The following is a 21787-nucleotide window of genomic DNA, read 5'->3' on the forward strand; positions in this document are numbered from 1 at the left end:
TGATGCTTGCCCTTGCAAAACCCATGCCATGATGCTAGGTGGTTATGGGTGGTTGCTAGCGCATTTTGGTCACTAAATGTGGTCCGGTTCCCTCCTTCAATTTAAGTTTGTGATTTTTCCACCTGTTTTATCAACCATCAGGTGAAGTCGCTTGTGTAAGTGTAATTGGAAACTTCTCATTAAAGCCAAATGATCTGAGGTGTCATTCATATTCATAGAACTAGCAAACACCATTAACTATATTATCACTTCCAAAAATGTTATCACCAACAAACTACAAAGAGCATCAAACCCATCAGAGATTAGCCTAATAAGCCGTTTCCAGACACAAAAAGGTGATATTTGATATAGCTAATATTTAATATATCATTATTATTATTATAGTAAGCTACAGATGATTTCTATAATATTTATTATGCAATGATTAGGTCGCTGACCTGCGATAGCAAAACAATCCGCTACAACAGTGTCTGAAACAACCACAGGAAGGCTACATTTCCACTTCACAGGAGCCCAGCAGTGAAGTGTCCGTGTGCGCATGGGTGTGTGTGAGGGTCTTGCGGGGTGAGAGAAATATCCGCCCAGCACTTCCATTAATTGTTGATGGTGATGAGGAGTGCAGAGAGGGTGGGAGAGCTGACAGGAGCTTCGGTTATTTACACAATCGCACAGCAGGACTGAAGAAGACATGAACTGAGCTATGAAAATATCTCACAGACGCCTGCTAGGGTGAATGAGGGCACGTCATTCTCTCTTGAGAGCAGCTTTGCAGGTACTTTGTAAGGGTCATAAATTTACCACTTCTTTCTAGTACCAAAAAAAAAAAAAAAAATCAATTTAGTTTTTATTCAATATTTAAGCTACTGTAACTTCAAAACATTCAAACGTAAATTACCTTGGTTACTGTATGATTGGCTAATCTCTGTGCACTGGTGTAGTTCACACCGTCATTCATTAGGGCAGCTGGGTTGCTGAATATTGAATAGCTGTTGATAATGTAAATATGTGTGGTTATATGTTAATGTGTTCATAGTGTTTACAATATAACTATGACCATTTCTGAAAGAGCCGGTTTTGCAGCTGAGCTTATTCTGTAATGGCTCAGGTATACTTGGGTTTTCCGTGTGTCGTTCCGTCTCACGCACAATCAAGCGCTCAGCCTTTCGAAGTATACGCAAGCCATTATGGATGTGTTCGCAAATGCAGATGAAGGGAGAAGACGCCATCAGTTCCGTACTGATGACTAAATTTGCATCACACACACTGTGCCTGAGACGTAGCAGCAAACAGAAATCCGAAGAATACTTTGACCTTAGGAGTGAATCTGCGTAAGCTTTGCGGTTCCTATTAATGTGAAAAATTTGAAATGACATTTTCATTGAGGAAAATGAAGCCTATTTTTAGGATCATTAAAATACAATACAATGTGGGCTACTCAAAATTCTGCTGTGCCACTCACTTAGATTTCCATTAATATTCCAACTAAATCATTACCAATGTACATAAATTATGTAAAATGGTAAGAAAGCCAAGAAAATTGTGTAGAAGCAATTTTTTTAGCAAAAAGTTTGTCTTTTTGTAGTTGAAAAAAGTCTGGGTTACATAGAGAGAAATTGCATAGTAAACGTCGATTGCAGTGTTTGTTTGTTTTTGCATACACCAATCTGCAAAATTACTGACATCTCTTTATTCATTCTTGAAGTGCAAAAATGTATGCATGTAACTTTTGTTATATATTTCTGTAGATGCACTGTTTTGCTACCTCTGTTCACTGCGTGCAATACCTCACGGAGTTGCTTCTCCTCCGGTGTGCGACCGGCTTAAGTCAGACTTGATGACTTCAGCGTGAAACAACATATCTGATGTTGAAGACCGATATTCCTGAACTTTATCCAAGCCTCCCCTGGTCTTCTCCTTGAGTTTCCAACAGTCTACATAGAGTATCAAACTCTTCTTTCAAAAGTGCAATAAAATGTTTCCCATGACATGTCTTCTTTAAGTCCTCCACTGTGATCAGTTCTTCTATGTTGATTCAGGAGTTCCACCAGTAAAGAGGAGTGCATAGGGGAACACTTCTGCATCTGATTGAAGGTGTATGTAGTTTGAGAACTAAGTAGTGCTGTGGCCTTAAAAAGAAGTTGATATAAGGTTGCAACTCCAGCACAGCTAATCCTGGGTTGAAATAAACTGTCATATCCCCCTTTCCCTAGTGACAACCTTTGCATTACTCACACACGCTACACACGCCTTCATTCCCGTTTCTATTTTTGCACAAGAGGCTTGCAGGAGACATGATTTATTTACTGGCCTGCAGGTTGAATTGGGTAGTTTCTCTCTCTGTGGCATCCAAAAATGGAATCTGTTAGGACAGCCCGGTTTCCCCAAACACCCCTCAACACAACAACAGAAAGGCAAACGTGACAGATAAAGAGATAAAGAGAATGGAGAATCCAAATAAACCATATATTTAATCTCTCACACTGTCTTTCAGCAGATTTTTTTCCCGTAAGGACAACACATGTAGGGATGTACATCGCAAGGAATTTTACTATTCTGATTTCAATACACTTCTGGTTCTTCAACAATATCATTAACAATTCTTTTATTAGTTATTAGTACTCAAATAACTGGTCCTAACAATAAACTTAAAATACTTCATAAATAAACAATACTATTTTTTGTGACACTTAATGTGTTTTTTTAAAGTACCATTTATTTTAATATGCACACTAATATGCTGATAGCTATTTAAAAAAAAATAGCATATTAAAAAAAAACGGACAAAGAAAAACAAAACAAAAACTAATTTAAGTGAGACTTCAAATTACTGGATTATTCTCTGCTTTTGACGTCAAAATGTAAACACAAAAAATTTTTTCATTGTATGTAAATGTGCTCAGTGAGTGAGTTGTTTGACTGATTCAAAATGATAACTCATGAGTTCTACAATTATTTTCAAGATTGAATCAATACAAAGAACCAGCTCATAAGAATCATTCCTTCACAATTCTGACAACACTGGTCACGCTGCTTTGTCTTCAAACAGCCCACTATTTCTTCATCATATTCTATTCAGACTGTAAGCTCAAAACTCAAGAATAACTTAATTTGTTTTGGAGGGTAGCTTTTTACAGAACCAAACACCATGAAAATAATTCAGGTTTTTTTTTTGTTTTTTATTGAACTGGTTCTGAATATTCCATACGCTAGACGCATGTTAGCAGGAATGCAAGGCAGCTCAGAATTAGAAAAATGTTGTGATTAAGGACAATGGAATTGAAATGCTGACCAAGAATGATATCATTCCAAAAGTCTGTTGGAGCACCCACAGCAGGACTTCAGCTGTAATCTCATCTTCTTCTCCTCTGCACACACCCCCTCATGAAGGACGGAGCAGATGCACTTTTCTTCCCATCCCCCCACCCTATTCCGCACCAGACTGCCATCCATCACTTTAACAGCAATATGTTCCAGGATTTTCCACTTGGCTCTGCGCTAGAAGACACTGGGAAGGCAGGGTGGTGCTCAGCGCTGGGGGAATAGAAAAGTGCTTCCAGATCCAAACTCTGACCCAGATGAAACAAGTTTCCTTCCCCTCTCTCGCTCTCTGTCCTGCGGCCTGGGAAAAGAGCTGGGTGTGGCGCTCGTACTGTTTTTCCAGCCTGTCTCTATGTTCTGCAAACATACCTCGACAAATCAACTCTCTTTGTTCGACAGCTGCTCTGTGGCAACATCAAACTGTGTCCAAATCCAAATGTTGCCAGAGTACTGCTTTTGATTAACAACATACTTCTCAGCCGTTAACAAAACATGTTGTTTAGGTATGCAGGCGAGCAGTATGAACACATTCCCAGACATACTTCTTTATGAAATGTGGGCATTGTCCTGTGACCTGCATCTATGACGTAGTAACAATAACTGCAAAAATAATTTATTCTGATTTTGTTAAACAAGTACTACAAGGAACAATTTAAAAAGCATATTGCATAAAGCATTTTCAAAGCATATTGAATGTGACTTCTCTGCAGCTGACATGCATAGCATTATGGGGCAGTAAAGTGTTCAGTGGGTGAGCAATTCAGAATCTCACTGAATGCAGTTGGTCATCTGGGTTTTTTTTCATCTACTGTTACGAACATTGAGAAATGGCTGTTTATAAGGTTTATATTGTTGGAAAAGCAGGTTTATGAAAATGAATTATCAATATGTCTAGTTACTGTACATCAGTGAAATTAACAATATGTTCATTAAGAATGAATGGAGTCCCATTATTGTCCCGCTCCACATGATTGAGTGCTCCTATTAGCATTCCTCTGCCTCCTTCACTTGACTCTCTCCATTGTTCTTTTCCTCCATCTTTGGCTTACAACAGGCAGACATGTCCCTGTTCTGTTCCTCTCTGAAGAGCAAATCTCTTGCATTTATGTTGCGTCCTGTTCTCTGGAGACCCATGACTACAGAGCCCAGCACACGTGTCGAGGCATAACAGAACAAATTTACACAACATGCACAGCAAAGATGCATGCACAGCAAAGTTCATCTCCTCTCGTACCTTACCAGATCAAATTATTACAGGTGGTGGAAAAATCTATATTTTACAGTATTGCAATATTTTTCCTAACAATATTGTACTGATATTCACATAACAGAAATTGATATAATTTACATTTTTCAACTTCAACAACAGTCCCTTAGATGGCACAGTTATCACGCTTTACCGCTGAGACAGGACTCTTTTGGCATCACCCACAACACGGAAAATTTGGTGACAGCATGAACATGTCGGAGACTATTCAAAATCTGCCTTCCTCATTCAAATCCAGGGTTTGGCAACATTTTGGTTTGTCATTTTTATGTCCAAACAAGTCACAAAGAACCAGAAAAAAGCACTGTTTATGTTGAACATTAAAGTTCACATGCCCAGAAGTGAAGTGATCACTCTTTTGGTCATTAGCGCGTTTTCCAGTGCATCGATATTGAGAGTTGTGTGCCATGGTCATTACAGTCAAGTTCCAATTTGACAATAAAAAAGCATAAAAGCGCCATTAATGTAGTCCATATGACTCATGCATTATATTCAAATTATATTCTCTTGAAGCCATAGAGTAGTTTTGTGAATTGCAAAAGGATGCGTTTAAAGGGAAAAATACAGTCGGCATGCGCAGCACGTTTCAGTGAATGAGCGCTGCTCTGTTCTCACAAAGATCTTCCTGCAGTTTTCCACAAAAAATAAAAAGTCAGAGGGTTGGGGGCCTGGGTAGCTCAGTGGTAAAGACACTGGCTACCACCCCTGGAGTTCGCTAGTTTGAATCCCAGTGCGTGCTGAGTGACTCCAGCCAGGTCTCCTAAGCAACCAAATTGGCCCGGTAGAGTCACATGAGGTAACCTCCTTGTGATCTCTATAATGTGGTTCGTTCTCGGTGGGGCGCATGGTGAGTTGAGCGTGGTTGCCGCGGTGGATGGCGTGAAGCCTCCACACGCGCTATGTCTCCGTGGCAATGCGCTCAACAAGCCACGTGATAAGATGCGTGGGTTGACGATTTCGGACGTGGAGGCAACTGGGATTCATCCTCCGCCACCTGGAGGCGAATCACTACGCCACTACAAGGACTTAAAAGCACATTGGGAATTGGGCATTCCAAACTGGGAGAAAAAAAACAAATTACAAAAAAAAAACAAAAAAAAAAACAGAGGGTTTTAAAGTATAATATAAATACATTATTGTTATTATTATTATTAATAATATAACAATAATAATATATTATAAATTAAAATAATATTTAAATTGACTGAGTAATGTTACATTCTATTACAACTAAAGTGAACACAAAAGAGAATACAAAACATTCCAGGTCAACACAGTGTGGAAAGAAAAAAAATGTAAACAAACTTATTTAGGGTCAGTACTGTTTATATTCACAAATAAATGGATCATATTCAAAATATTGAATATTCAATTTTATCTTAATTTAATAATGCATTTTGTAAATTGGAAAAAGTTCTCTGAAGTCCTATGAATAAGAATGAAAAACTGTATACAATATATCGCAGTTTTGAATCGCAATAGGCTACACCAAAAATAAAATCATTTATATCAATTATATCATATCGCGACCTAGATATCGACATACTGTAATATCGTATCACCAGTTACCTTGTGATTCCCACCCCTACAAATGATTTCCTCCTTTAATTAGTGGTGTTAAGGCAATAATCACTATTTCTATTGCTCAAGCCTACAAATGCCAAATCCCAAGCATTAAACTTTGGTGCGTAACTCATCCCATACTAGATGCACCATTGACTTGAATGATACCTCAAATTGCGCAGCTTGTTAAAGAGACAAAACTATCCATGCACAGGTAACCTTAAAAACACCTCCTTATCCTCAGACTATACTGGGGCTTGACACAAAAAATGCTGCTTCAAATGACAAATATGCTTTGATGGAAGTAATGATACCGCACCTCTCTGTGCGCACGAAAATGGACTGATATTAATAAAAGCATGTTGTTTGGATGGAAAGATGGGAGAGTGAATATGCTGGTGGAGTGCTTAGGAGTGTTGCCATGGCAGTGGGCACCGTGGGTAGCTGACACAATGCTTGCTTCAGTCAGAGGTGTAAACAGCATACAAGTGTTCAGAGACACCATGTTCCATCCAGTGCTCTTCAAATGCTTTTCACCGAGGTGACGCATTCAGTAGATGAATCGTTTTGTGGAAAGCCAGAATGACAATAAGACAGACACTATAATACAGTCATTATAGCATTAATGGTGACGCGTTATAACAGCGGCGTAAATATCAGAGCAATTAAACGTGATGGTGGGGAAACGCAGAATCGGGTACAGAAACAGCCCAGCGGCACGTAAAAGCTTTTGTTGAGAAGCAGAAATCGTGTGGACTCCTGTTGCTATGGCAATACTACATACGTGATGTGTGTGAAATAAGATATTTGCTGGGGTATAAAAAGTGTGTGTGTGCTGATTGTCTTACATATAGGAATGCGGTGTGTTACTGAGGTAATTTATATAGTGCAGTTCCAGTGAGTAATTCAGTACGATGTAGATTAGGTTTCTGGAAGTAATGCAATCTTGTGTATAAACATGCATGCTGAAACGGCAACTGTATATGTGCGAATGTGTGTGTGCAAGCCTATGGAGGAGGGTGGCTGTGCCGTGGGTGTGATGTACTGTATGTTTCTTCATGAAAACAGTAGAGTGAGTGTCGAGTGATGCATGTTCTGTTTGTTGAATGGTACGTGAACTGCGAATTGTATTCCAGTCACACATGCATAACATTCTTTATGGGACAGGTGGCATTTTTGCAGAGAGTCTGTTACTGCAACCAACTGGAGGCATCTACACATCAGTCATGTCTTCAATAGAAGAGGCTGATAACCAATTAATTGGACAAAAGTTTTTAAAGTAGGCCTAGATATATTGAATGTGTTCCAAGAGAGTAAAAAAACAAAAAACAAAAAAATCCCAGAGACATATGGATTATTTTTGTGCTTTCTTTATGTGATTTTTGGAGCTACAAAGTTCTGATCACCATTCACTTGCATTGTCTGGACCTACAGCTGAGATATTCTTAAAATCTTCGCTTGTGTTCTGCTGAAGAAAGAAAATCACACATCTGGGATGGTATGAGGTTGAGTAAATGATGAAAGAATTTTCATTTTTGGGTGAACTATCCCTTTAATGTTTCTCTCTCTCTTTCCGGCAGACAAAGAACCTCAGTTGTTGTGATTATGTCAAACAGATTCCTGGACTCCTGTCCCCTACTCCTCAACCAATCCCTTGATCGGGATGCACTGTGGAAACAATCCGAGAAGGAGAGCAGAGGCCAAGACAGGATGTGAGCAAGCACGGGCTGTCAGCTCATCACACTTCAGTAAGCACAACAACACAGTTCCCAAACACTCTAAAAGTCAAACTTTGGATTATTTTTTATTTTATTTTATTTTTTGTTTTCCCTTTTTCTCCCAATTTGTAATGTCCAATTCCCAATGTTCACACTAAGTCTTCGTGATGGCGTAGTGACTCACTTCAGTCTACGTGGCAGAGGACAGATCCCAGCTGCCTCCACGTCTGAGACCGTCTACTCGCACATCACGTGGCGCGCCAGGCGTGCCACCGCGGAGGCACAGCGTGTGTGGAGGCTTCACGCCACCCACGCCAAACTCACCACGTGCCCCACCGAGAGCAAGCCACCTTATGGCGATCATTAGGAGGTTACCCCGTGTGACTCTACCCTCCCTAGCAACCGGGCCAATTTGGTTGCTTAGGAGACCCGGCTGGAGTCACTCAGCACGCCCTGGTTTTCGAACCAGCGAGTTCCAGGGGTGGTAGCCAGCATCTTTACCACTGAGCTACCCGGGTCCCCGAACTTTGGATTTTTGAGAGGCGGGGTTTCCGACTTCAGAATGAGATGGTGTGTTGGAATGTGTGAGGGTCCCATGAGGCAGCTCCGAGTTTGAGTTATGTTACTTTTGAATATATCTCTCAGGCTGTGAGTGACAGTTACACTGAGGAAGGAGTTACACTTGTGGAGAAGGAGAAATACCAGATCCACTTTATATTATGTGGCCTTAAATACTATATACTTAACCATTTAATACAATGTACTTATTATGTACATACATGTTGTTGCAATGTAATTACATTTAAAGTACTTGCATTTAATTACATTTGTATTTACACTGTTAACGTTACCCCTAACCCAACCCTTACCCCAAAGCCTAACTCTAACCCAGGGGTGTCAAACTCGATTCCTGGAGGGCCACAGTCCAGCAGAGTTTAGCTCCAACCCTAATTAAACACACCTGAAGCAGCTAATCAAGGTCTTCAAGAATGCTTGAATATTACAAAGAGGCATTTTGGAGCAGGGCTGGAACTAAACTCTGCAGGGCTGTGGCCCTCCATGAACTGAGTTTGACACCCCTACCCTTACTCCTAAACCTACCCATACCTCAATCTCAGTAGCAGCAAATGTGGCCATTTTGCAGGACAACATGTAGTTATACAGTAAATACATATGTATTTAATGTTAGTACATAGTAGTTAAGGCCACCTACTATAAAGTGTGACCAAAATACCTACCAGCATTTTCTCAACGCACTGTGCCGTGCAATGGTTGAGTGTGAGGACGTGTGTTTGAGTTTGTGTTTGTAACACCATAACCTTTCTTACACCACTGGGAGTAAAACACTCACACTCTCATGGTATGTAAATATATATGTTATGGGCAGTAAGAAGAACAATATAGCTTTGTTCCAAAACCAAGAAACTCGAATGGCTTTATCTCAACTGTCCTACGTGTGATTAGAATTACATGTTTGTTTTTAATGACTACAGCGAACAGAAAGGGTATTAAAAGAGACAAATGGGTGACGTGGATTTCATCTTTGGACACACACATACATTTGGAACAACTTTTACTCTCAACAGGCAGTGAAAGGATCTCGCTTCTGAATACTCCACCACTGTACTACACAATTACTAGTAAGTGAAATCTAAAACTTTTCCAGCCAGTTGCCAATGTACAATTTAGTAGCATAGCACGAAATTTGGTGATTTCCTCTCATTATAGTGGAGTGTTGCACATACAGTAAACGATGAATCTTGGGATTTAAGAATCGATATAGAGTTCAAACGATGATTGCTATGCTTCGGAAAATCTATTTTTTTTTACCACCCCTAGAATGAAGGTTGGGCGGCTGCTCCCGGGTCCTAGTGCCTACCTCATGCAACCTGTCAGTGTGACTTACACAGAAATCTGTTTTTTTTTTTCTCTCTCAACAACACAATTTTCATACCGTGCGAATTATAGTGAGGTGTGACTTTATTTCCAAAAAATAAGGTAGTACTGTATAAAGTGTTTTGGTCATTACCCTTGACTACATCATACTGGATGAATTTTTTTTTTTAACTAAGGTTGTTGCAATGCTGGGATTGCCTTATCTGTGAAGGTTAGGTCTACATGTCATGCTGCCTTAGGCTTTCATCCAATTCTGGTATCTTCTAAGACAGCATAATTTTGCCACCTATTATTTGAAACAGACTTTGCATCACATTCGCAACCATAATATCTAAAAATTAAAAAATAAGAAATAAACCTTGTCTAGGTAGGCAGCTCACTAGGTTTTGGGATGGTGCTTATGTCTACTGATCCTCTGTTCAGTCATGATCAATTTGAATCATGCTCAATTTGATACATTTATTATAAAACCTACATTTATTATAAACGTATAAAATGCAAGCATTTATTTTCATTTTTTTTAACTCTTTCATCAGAGATTAACCACAAGCAAACAGCAATCTCATAGCTCATCTAAACAAGACTAGACCAGATGACCTACTGTAATGCAAGTTCTCAGCATGCACACAGTAAACAGTGCTATGGCATGTAGCAGTCACAAAAACAAGGATCAGTGTCATTATTTTCCTCAGAAATATAATATCAGAACACACTGCGCCCAGAGACGCACAAAGTTTGGGTTCAGGGAGAGAGAGTGGGCAATAATTTGCAAGCAGATGGCTTTTCATTATCCGTTGTGCAGGATGGAGGTGAGCCGGCAACACTGGGGATAAAACATGTCGTGAATATGAATCCAGCAGTGGAGAGCATCTCCTCCCATCTGTCATATGTGTTTGTTTTTAGAGGCTCACTGTCACTGTGTGTTTTATCTAAGCTAGATTAATTAAGCTGTTTACGAGAACGGTTTAGCACAGAACAATAGGAGAGGCTGTTCGTTGTCATTATTAGCACTAGGAGCTTGAAGCACCCATAGAGGTGAAGTCAGGTAGCTGACCATCTTGTATATACGAGTACATACTTTCAGCAGAATCCATTAATGTAAAACGGGCGGGAAAGCACTCAGGTGGGGGAGTTCTAGCAAATGACTTCCTGGAATGCAAGGAAATGACTAGGGTTGCCAGGTCTGCATGAGATCGATTGCCCATATACCAATCAAAACAAGATCAAAACCAGACAAATATATATACAGGTGCATCTCAATAAATTAGAATGTCGTGGAAAAGTTCATTTATTTCAGTAATTCAACTCAAATTGTGAAACTCGTGTATTAAATAAATTCAATGCACACAGACTGAAGTAGTTTAAGTCTTTGGTTCTTTTAATTGTGATGATTTTGGCTCACATTTAACAAAAACCCACCAATTCACTATCTCAAAAAATTAGAATATTTTGACATGCCAATCAGCTAATCAGCTCAAAACACCTGCAAAGGTTTCCTGAGCCTTCAAAATGGTCTCTCAGTTTGGTTCACTAGGCTACACAATCATGGGGAAGACTGCTGATCTGACAGTTGTCCAGAAGACAATCACTGACACCCTTCACAAGGAGGGTAAGCCACAAATATTCATTGCCAAAGAAGCTAGCTGTTCACAGAGTGCTGTATCCAAGCATGTTAACAGAAAGTTGAGTGGAAGGAAAAAGTGTGGAAGAAAAAGCTGCACAACCAACCGAGAGAACCGCAGCCTTATGAGGATTGTCAAGCAAAATCGATTCAAGAATTTGGTGAACTTCACAAGGAATGGACTGAGGCTGGGGTCAAGGCATGTCAAGGAATTTGGCTACAGTTGTCGTATTCCTCTTGTTAAGCCACTCCTGAACCACAGACAACGTCAGAGGCGTCTTACCTGGGCTAAGGAGAAGAAGAACTGAACTGTTGCCCAGTGGTCCAAAGTCCTCTTTTCAGATGAGAGCAAGTTTTGTATTTCATTTGGAAACCAAGGTCCTAGAGTCTGGAGGAAGGGTGGAGAAGCTCATAGCCCAAGTTGCTTGAAGTCCAGTGTTCAGTTTCCACAGTCTGTGATGATTTGGGGTGCAATGTCATCTGCTGGTGTTGGTCCATTGTGTTTTTTGAAAACCAAAGTCACTGCACCCGTTTACCAAGAAATTTTGGAGCACTTCATGCTTCCTTCTGCTGACCAGCTTTTTAAAGATGCTGATTTCATTTTCCAGCAGGATTTGGCACCTGCCCACACTGCCAAAAGCACCAAAAGTTGGTTAAATGACCATGGTGTTGGTGTGCTTGACTGGCCAGCAAACTCACCAGACCTGAACCCCATAGAGAATCTATGGGGTATTGTCAAGAGGAAAATGAGAAACAAGAGACCAAAAAATGCAGATGAGCTGAAGGCCACTGTCAAAGAAACCTGGGCTTCCATACCACCTCAGCAGTGCCACAAACTGATCACCTCCATGCCACGCCGAATTGAGGCAGTAATTAAAGCAAAAGGAGCCCCTACCAAGTATTGAGTATATATACAGTAAATGAACATACTTTCCAGAAGGCCAACAATTCACTAAAAATGATTTTTTTATTGGTCTTATGATATATTCTAATTTTTTGAGATAGTGAATTGGTGGGTTTTTGTTAAATGTGAGCCAAAATCATCACAATTAAAAGAACCAAAGACTTAAACTACTTCAGTCTGTGTGCATTGAATTTATTTAATACACGAGTTTCACAATTTGAGCTGAATTACTGAAATAAATGAACTTTTCCATGACATTCTAATTTATTGAGATGCACCTGTATACACTGATCAACCACAACATTAAATCCACCCGCCTTATATTGTGTAGGTCCCCCTCATGCTGCCAAAACAGCACAAACCCGCATCTCAGAATTCTGAGATGATATTCTTCTCACCACAATTGTACAGAGCGGTTATCTGAGTTACCGTAGACTTTGTCAGTTTGAACCAGTCTGGCCATTCTCTGTTGACCTCTTTCATCAACAAGGCATTTCCATCCACAGAACTGCCGCTCACTGGATGTTTTTTGTTTTTGGCACCATTCAGAGTCAACTCTAAAGACTGTTTTGCATGAAAATCCCAGGAGATCAGCAGTTACAGAAATACTCAAACCAAGTCCCGTCTTTCACCAGACCATGTCGACATGTTAATTTTACTCATCAAAAATGTATGCCTTTGAGTAAGTAGCCTAGAAAATAACTGTTTTAGGCAAGGAATGCTATTTTTTTAATCTGCTGATTAAGAAGGCTATTTTCAACGAGGTGCCGACTGCTTAACGTGTTAAACTATCTTTTATTCTCTGTACACATCATGTTAAGAATACATTAGGTTTATTGTAGGCTACATCACAGGCCTATTTTTTTCTATCCTATAGCTACTTTTAACTGTTATTGGTTAACTTTCTTTACCGAACAGCTGTCACATTAGATCAATGGCTAATACATGACTGCACGTTGTGAAATATGCGCAACTTTTCAGCGCATTTTTTTTTCTCTCTCATAGATTCGGCTTAGTCTACCTGTTCATTATTTTCAACAATGTCCTGACTGTTTTAATAAGTTAAGTAACTTTTACTTGGTGATTTCCGTTTAGAACAGGCTTTTAGGGTTGTTTCCATTGATCCTGCACTATTCATTCAATTGTTTTCAATAAATATGTCTGTTAAATATTCGCTAATGTTGATTCAGTGAATGCGTGTCATGTTCTATATTTAATGTACAATGATCATAATTCAAGGCAAGCACGTCGCAGATAAATGCCCCTTTTCAGTGGAATTTAGCATCGGATTTGGAATAGATTAAGTATTTTAAATGCGTCGCATAAATTATTATTATTATTATTATTTTACTGTTTTCTGAAGGTTGGTTTCCCCTTAGACTAGTCGACTTGTCGGTTACAAAACTTCCGTTTAAACGGAATGTACCTAAGCAGACCAAAACAACTGTGATTGGTCTGAGGTAGCTTTGCATTTCCCCCAAGATTATTTGTATATGTACACATCATATCACATTGTATTAGGGCTTGTTTTAAGAGCATCTGCTGTTTTATATTCTATGTTTCATAAAGACACAAGCACAATGCTTGTTGTATTGCCTTTGTTCAGAACTTTCTTATCTGTAAGATGTTTTAATCGTATGACTGACAGTAAAAAAATATATTTCATAAATCAGACACATGAACACAAAGCTAAACAAATAAACAACCACTTTGGCCACTGCATAGAGAGCGTGCCCTAGGTTTGACACAGAAGTATATTTCAGCTTTTAGAACAGGAATTTAGAAGACCTTTAGACAGGAATTGTAAAAGAATGAACGGACAAGGCTATTCCAGATCCCTAAGTAGGCAGAGGTCAACTTTCAGCTCAGTGAAAACACAGACTAATGTAAAGAGGCACCTCTCATTCTCTGAACATTGCACAGACACTACGTGAGAGAGAAAGCTAAAGCAAACGACACAGACGAGACTCACCTGATAGGGCTGATAGGCCCTTTCATCTGTCAGGAAGTCCAGCTGTCTGTCAGAGAAGAACTCAATGGCGGTGGTGGATCCAAGCACAGTCTTCCCCACCAGAGGCTTGAACGTCTGTAGGGGGAGGCAACACATTTGGATTAACCAACTATACAGGCATTATTAAAGACTGGTATTACAAAATAAACAAGAAAGCCATGATTGACAGCTCAAAGGGAACACAAATAACTTTGAAGCATCCCTTGACTATGCCACCAAACAGAACTGCAAAAATAAAGACTGCTTTCAATTAGGTTTTCCAAATCTTAAAAACAAATTACAGCATGAGCACCAGATCATGTTGTCATGTGCCTGTTTCTAGCTAAACTTAAGATACAGCAGTTTCTTGCTAAATGCTGTATGTGCACATGTTTGTGCTCTGAGAGCATGTCCTTATTGTGCAGTAAATATTTGCAGCTTCACCTCAGGTCTGAGGGCTTTCCTGAGACTTTAATTGAATCAGGATGCTAAATTGGCACTAGTATGACTATACAAGAGCTTGACTGAGTGGACAGTAATTGGATTCATTACAAGTCCGGCCCCACAGTAGAGTACAAAGCTGCAGTTCAAATTCTGTGTGCGTGTGTGTGTGTGTGTGTGTGTGAGAGAGAGAGAGAGAGATAGAGAGTGTGAAAATGGCATGCCATCTGGTCAATCTGAGGACAGCAGGCTTCATACTACACACAGACACTGTAGTCATGGGACCAGCTGCACATGACCACCATCGAAATTTATTCTTCATGTCTGCTGTGGGATCACATCTATGCTGTGAGACTCTTATCTCTACATGACATGGGCTTATGGATTTAGTCGTAATTTTATTTTCTTGTTCACCGAATGACATTCCCATAATAACTACAAGTAAAATCAGAAGCTATACATTCCATTCAATAAAAAAACGATGGGAAAGGACACTGTCGAGCTCTAAAACAGACAAAAAAACAAACAAAAAAAAAATCACCAAAGTATGATAAAAGTGTGACGTGCACAATACTCAAAATCTTCTGCAGCCATATGATAGCACTGTGTGAGGAACAGAACAAAATTTAAGTTGATATTCACTCAAAAAAAGCATCCCCTTTGGCATAGGCCTCAAATCTCCAGTCTGATCTTATGAAAATTACGTGGCAACATTTTTGCGAAATATCACATGGTTCATTACGCGTGTGGTATCAGTTTTGAAGTGAAATGTCCACTGTGTGACACTAAAAGAGAGTTAGATGCTCTCCCAAACAGTTGAGGATTTTAAGGTTACTGCTCTATTGAGTTTTAAATTGACCACCCTACCATAAACCTTAAACCTAAACCTTACAGATAGTGTTATAAAAAGCAAATGTAACACCTATGTCATTTTGTGGTGCTTTTATGACACTTTTGGCTCACGTTTCGTCTCACGTGTTCTACAGAACTCAGTAAAGGTTCGTACCCCGGTCCTCTGCATTGCAGTTGAGCTCCCGTGCAATTTCTTTCGCACTCAAACAAGCTTGTAAATGTAGTTGGTTATGTAACCAACACAAGACAGCATTGTGTGAGGAACAGGGTGAAAAGTACGTGTTTACATACTGATAATCTTGTGATTTGTGTGAAAGGGAATAGAAGTCATTGTTGTAGCAAGTTTATAGTTCACTAGGAAACTGCCAAGTTGCAAACAACATGCCACATAGAAATCTGTTTGCAAAAATGTAGCTATAGAAACGTGATTCCACAAGACCAGGTCTCAAATGTCATTGAAGTTCATTCAAATATGATGCATTAAGATGATTTTGGTATCAGGATTTGATATCAGCAATGTCAAATGTCATCAGTTCTTGTTTGTTTTCACACTGATCACGATGTGCCAAGTTTGAATGTTCAATTTTGGTAAACTTTCTTCAAGACATTTGTGTTTATGTAAAAATGGACCTGTAATATTCTAGACCATTTTGAAACATGAAACTGAATTTTTGCTGCATCTGCAAGCCTTGTAGCTGGTTCCTAATTCTTTTAGTGTAGAAAAGGAGTTAACTGCTGAGTAAATGCTTGTGTGGTAAAGTTTAACCTCCTAACAGTCAGACACAAAACACTGTGTCTTATGCAAGCATATTCATGAGATCTTTATCCATGCTGGACTCTTGGCTTCATAACCTACCATTTCTATTTCTATCAATAGAGGTCAGACAAACATGCCCATGTCTGGCCGCCTCTAAAACGGCCCTTGAAAGTGAAACTTAACCACACTGGCCAGAGGAAGAGGTTTTAGACTAGTAAAAGCTGTATGTAGCTGACCACAGATCACTGTGATTTTGTGATTCTGATTGTTTCAGATCTGAGCTAAGGCGATCTCTGTATTGACTGTTCTTTTGTTCAAGATCATACATTTCTCTCTCAATGAACCTGATCCTGCAGAAGTAAGGGAAACACTAGCTGTGGATTTACACATCTAAAATAAACCTTTCAGTAATGACACAGCCAGGCAGTTAGTCGCTTCCGAATTTGACTACAATATTTAAACCCAGTGGAAAGTTTTCCTGCAGTTAAAGTGCAGGCAGTTGGAATACATTTATGATTGTAAATCTGCTATACACCAGCTTCTGTATATTAGGGCTGGGCAATAGGATGATGTAATCGGATATCGACGATGTCTTACAAAGATCCCAATGCTGATTGTGAACAGACGATGATCGACAATATTGGGAAATGGCAAAACCATGGATCTGGGAAGTTGCCAAATATATTAAACAGTGGCCAGGGTGTGAAACTAGCACCCACCACCCACAAAATGCGACGAGGCTGAATCCAGTTCACAAGCTCCTCATCCAAATGTATTTCATGCGTGAGTAATTTTGCTCATCTGCCCGCAACAGGCGGGCTACCTGTAAGATGTCTAATGACACATGACAAGAAATGCTGTTAGTCACAAACACACGCGCTTGAAGAAACACACTTTATTGTATTTTTAAGAACAGACAAAAGAAAAGCCGTCAATACTCGTGTTTGATTCGCTGTTAGTTCAGAGGCATGCAGTGCAAGCCTGTCTCATGGAACAAGCGCATGTAAAGAGTTTTCACTCTTTTTCTCTCTGTTTCATTCGTCTGAAAACTGTTTATAAGAATAATGACGTCTATGAGAATGCGGCAAATTATCTCCGATCATCTCGGGAGGTGCTGTGAGTTTAGTTCGCTTTATTTCCATGCGGTTGGCATGCATTGTGAACGCAACTCTGCAGGTTGAGTAATATATATCTTTGTATTAAAGAAACAAAGACGAAAGTGATTAAATCACAAAGTAATTCAATGTAATCGGATATCGCGATATTTTTTAAGGCGATTATCGCTAAAATATTTTTTACATATCGCCCAGCCCTAGTGTATATCATTGCACAAAACCCATAGAGGTCATGTATTAACCTTAGTTTACATGCCAGGGACTATATCTTCTAGAAGCATGACAGAATTTGCTTAAAATAATGTTGTAATGAAAATGTCCCCTTAACATGTATCAATTATATTTTATAAAAGCAGTAAGACACACTTGTCTGTGTCAATACAATGATATATCAATCAGGATTCTCTCTCACACAATACGCTTATTTCAACATCAACTGAATTTCAGAAATGTCCCTTGCAGACATTTTTAACTGAACTGCTTTAACTGAAGATAGATAAACATAAAAGGTGATGAAAGCAAAAATATTAAATGTAATGGATCAGTAATTACCACAGGGCCTGAAATTCGGCACAGGATTGCGAATGTTGCGCACAATTTTAATTATTCCTGCAAGCTCCACGTCCATAGCACAGGAAATTCCCACACACTTTTATTCACTTTACAATGTAGTTGCAAATTATTAAACCAATAGATACAGATGAACAAATTAAATCAATGTTACAGACGTATAAACCTTTCTAAACCTGTTAATTCGACATGGAAATGGCGTTATACTATATCTCCGTTAGCGAGCGATGAGAAAAAACCATTGCTCCTGTTAATAATGAACAAAGCTGTTAACATTGCAAGCGTGACGTTGGAGCGATCTATAGTTTTACCGCCTTTCATTTCTTGGCGCTTCATCGTTAGTCATAATGCAGCACATTTGACAAGAAAGGCAGAAATAGCAAAAAGGCTTTGTGTACCAGCTGCATGTTGAAGAAAGACACTTAAACACCTGTTACATCTCTCATCTCCATCTCTTCATCCAGGGTCGGAAATTAACGGGGGCTCTGGGTAAAAATGCCCCCCGCAAAGAGTTCCTGTTGTTTTATTAATAACATTGGATAGCCTATAGGCTTACTTCCAAATACATACGTCGCGATCTTCATTGGAATTTTCACTGAACATAATTTGTTTCGGTGTCGTGCTCATGCACTAAATTACATGACCGTTCAGTCCTTTTGTTCAAAATATACTGTCCCAGTTAGTAACACTGTCACTCCCTGTGCTATAGCCTACTTATCTGCCCATTGGTTCATCTCACTTATGCATCTGTAGGTTTGAAAAGCCTCCTCACCTGCCAGAAACCAAAAGTGTGGGAGGGATGGACGTTTTTTATTTATTCCGTCTGAGAGAACACAAAATCTAATGTAACCAAATGTAGCTACAATGTAGTTAATAATAATAATATTAACAAAAATAATATCTGGATAAATTGCCTTGATGTGAAATAAAACATTATTAATAATACAATAATAATTTTACATTAACCACTTTTAGTGTATTATTCACATCTCTGACAAATTTTCATTGTGAAATGTTTATTTTTGCATTGTTTTATTCAGTTAGCATGGAGTTGTAAAGTTTTTTTAAGCTCCTTGTTCCAAATCTGGAGAAATGCTGTCGGTGCGTTATTTTTGTTGGCTGTAATTTAACAGTAGAAATGTTTGGAAAAAATGTGAATGAGAAAAAAAAAAAGTTTTGTTTCAGTAACAATGCACATTATGCAATGTACAGATCAAGCAATTTGGCAATTATCGAAACATGCCATTTTTCAAATTTAATTAACTGTTTATATTATAACATAAAAGGATGACACTGTCATTTTATAAGGTTAGAATAAAAAAATTAAAATAAAAAAAAATGCCACTGTAAAGGTAAAAAAAAATGCCCCTGGAAATCAAATATTGCCCCCTTTTTTTATTTTATTTACAGGTAAAAAAATTTTTGCTGGCAGCACCGTTATTTATTTTATTTTATTTTTCAAAAATAGGTAGGTCTATTATCAAAACCAGTCAACTTAAGCACCCCTTGTTGCATTACTGGATATGCCAATGCTATGAGTCTAAAAATCGAAGAAAAAGGGAAAAAAAACTATTTTGTGATGTTTTTACAACGTTTGAGAGCCTATAACTCCATTAGTATTAAATATATTATAATATCCTTTTAGGTTCTACTGCAGAACAAACTTAAATTTTTGTATCTTCAATTTTAAGGTCCTGTATGGTTAAATCACAGAGACATGGGGCTCTTAATGTGGTTCATTTTACATATTTTCAATGGACAAAAACCAAATGTAGGTCACATGGTATGAGGCTAGTTTTTCTTGTCCAATAAAACAAAGGTCTTACGTACAAATTATGCTACAACAAGAAATGTACCTTTATTCATTTACATTAAACTAATTTATAATTTTTTTTTTTTTTTACATTTTCAAGTGTCCAAAAATTCACTATTATTATTAATAATAAGTGACACATATGGCTCTTCAGTTAATGCAATATCTATATCTCATTTTTGGATTTCAGAAATGTCTGCAAAGCTCTGTAACGATGTGATAGAGATTCAAAATGATCTCACATTTCTCTTGCAAGTTTGCCGCAATTGTTTAATCTTGTTGAGTGTTGAATCGTGACATGTAAATATGAGGCAGCTGGTGATACATTGTGAATATATTTGCTCTGCTGCATGTTGTGCCCAACAACACTCTTCAGCTGTTACTACATTCACAATATAGCATGACCTGAAGTGCCTTCTTGCTTGAAAGTTTGACATGCTAATGAAGCTTTCTTGTTTTAAAGTGCATGGAAATATTTTGGGTGATATGAATGGCAACTATGATACTTAACTCCACTGAAATTAATGGTGCAGAGACATCAAACAAAATTAGGCTACAGTATATCAATCTATTTCTGCAAATCCGCAGCCTACATTTATCAGATTGCTAGCAGTGTCATCTGCCTCCCCTTCAGTATTTAGGGAGTTGAATCAAGGCTACACTCACACTAGCTGTTTCTAGGACAGATAAATATAGCAACAGCAGATCCACGTCTCTCAGTAAAGCGGGGAAAACCCGCTTTACTGTTCTAATAAATACTTGCACACACAACACAGACCACTGGAAAATGCAAACTTATTGCAGCTGTGAGCAGAAATGCACAAACAGACAAAAGAGAGAGGGAAGCACAGGGTCGACATGTCTCACCTCCAAACAGCTCTGCAGGTGCTGCTGATGTGGGTTTTACACAATAGGAAAAGAGCGATTTGTCGGTCAGACCAATATTTTTCACTAATATTCACACTTTTCTACTTTATCGGTTCTTTAACATTAGGTCTACTGATAAATATGTGACCATTTAGATTGCAAAACCTTTATATAAATACATATAATGGCATAAATAATAATAAATAGTCAATTAAAAATCGGTTCTACATCATTGTTATCAGATACTTAAATATAAAAATAATCAGTATAATTTCAGTCATAAAACACATCAGTCAATTTCACTTCATGATTCACTGGTGATTTATGAATATAAGCATGTGAATAAACATCTGGATGAACTCGTCATGACACAGGTAGTGATTAATCTGCTGAAAACTAGATCAAGCTAGATCAAAGACACCACAACTGGTGCATTTAGCACTTCACGGCCAGAGCATTTCACCAGAAAGAGGAAACGAGATGTCACATCTATGACACTGCCACACACGCACACATACACTAACAACAACACATAAAAGGCACTTCCTTGAGCAATTGCAACTGGGTCACATCTGTCACTTGCCATTAAGCAGTTACCTCTCATCACAATCGTGCTGCCAAACAGCACAATAATTGGCATGTGTCTCCAGAATACAGAATTCACCTGAGTGGATCCACGTTACACACACATGCGCAACTTGCCAGGAGAAAAAAAATTGTAAGGAATTTAAGGAGTTTGCTTCCGATTTCACTTCACCATTCTGGTTGCTTAATGATTCTTGTAGTAATTTTGAGGAAGAATGCATAGCATTTTTTTCATTACTACATTTAGCAACCTGTTGTCAAATGATGTGATCATTTCAGATTTCAGCAGATCAGTAATAACAAATCAGATACTGTACAGAATTCCTATCAGGCAAATAAAGGAAAGAACTCAAAACAACAGCAACAATAAACAGCTAACACAGGTTTCCTGGGGCAGTAGCCATGAAGTGCAGCCAGCACCTCTTAAAGGAATAGTTCACCCCAAAATGAAAATTCTCTCATTATTTACTCACCCTCATGTCATCCCAGATGTGTATGACTTTCTTTCAT

General features: G+C 38.6%; 1 protein-coding gene across 4 annotated transcripts in view; it reads right to left on the reverse strand.

Annotated features, from left to right (window-relative positions):
• jmjd1cb (jumonji domain containing 1Cb) overlaps window positions 1-21787 on the reverse strand; it is a 238342-nt gene that overhangs the window by 61089 nt on the left and 155466 nt on the right. For all 4 annotated transcript variants that reach the window (XM_051673704.1, XM_051673703.1, XM_051673702.1 and 1 more), the window contains one exon: window positions 14260-14373. In XM_051673704.1, coding sequence (XP_051529664.1) covers window positions 14260-14373 — 114 coding nt within the window. The remainder of the gene's footprint in view (window positions 1-14259; window positions 14374-21787) is intronic.

Source organism: Myxocyprinus asiaticus, chromosome 36 (genome assembly GCF_019703515.2).
Source record: "Myxocyprinus asiaticus isolate MX2 ecotype Aquarium Trade chromosome 36, UBuf_Myxa_2, whole genome shotgun sequence".
Taxonomy (NCBI): Eukaryota; Metazoa; Chordata; class Actinopteri; order Cypriniformes; family Catostomidae; genus Myxocyprinus; species Myxocyprinus asiaticus.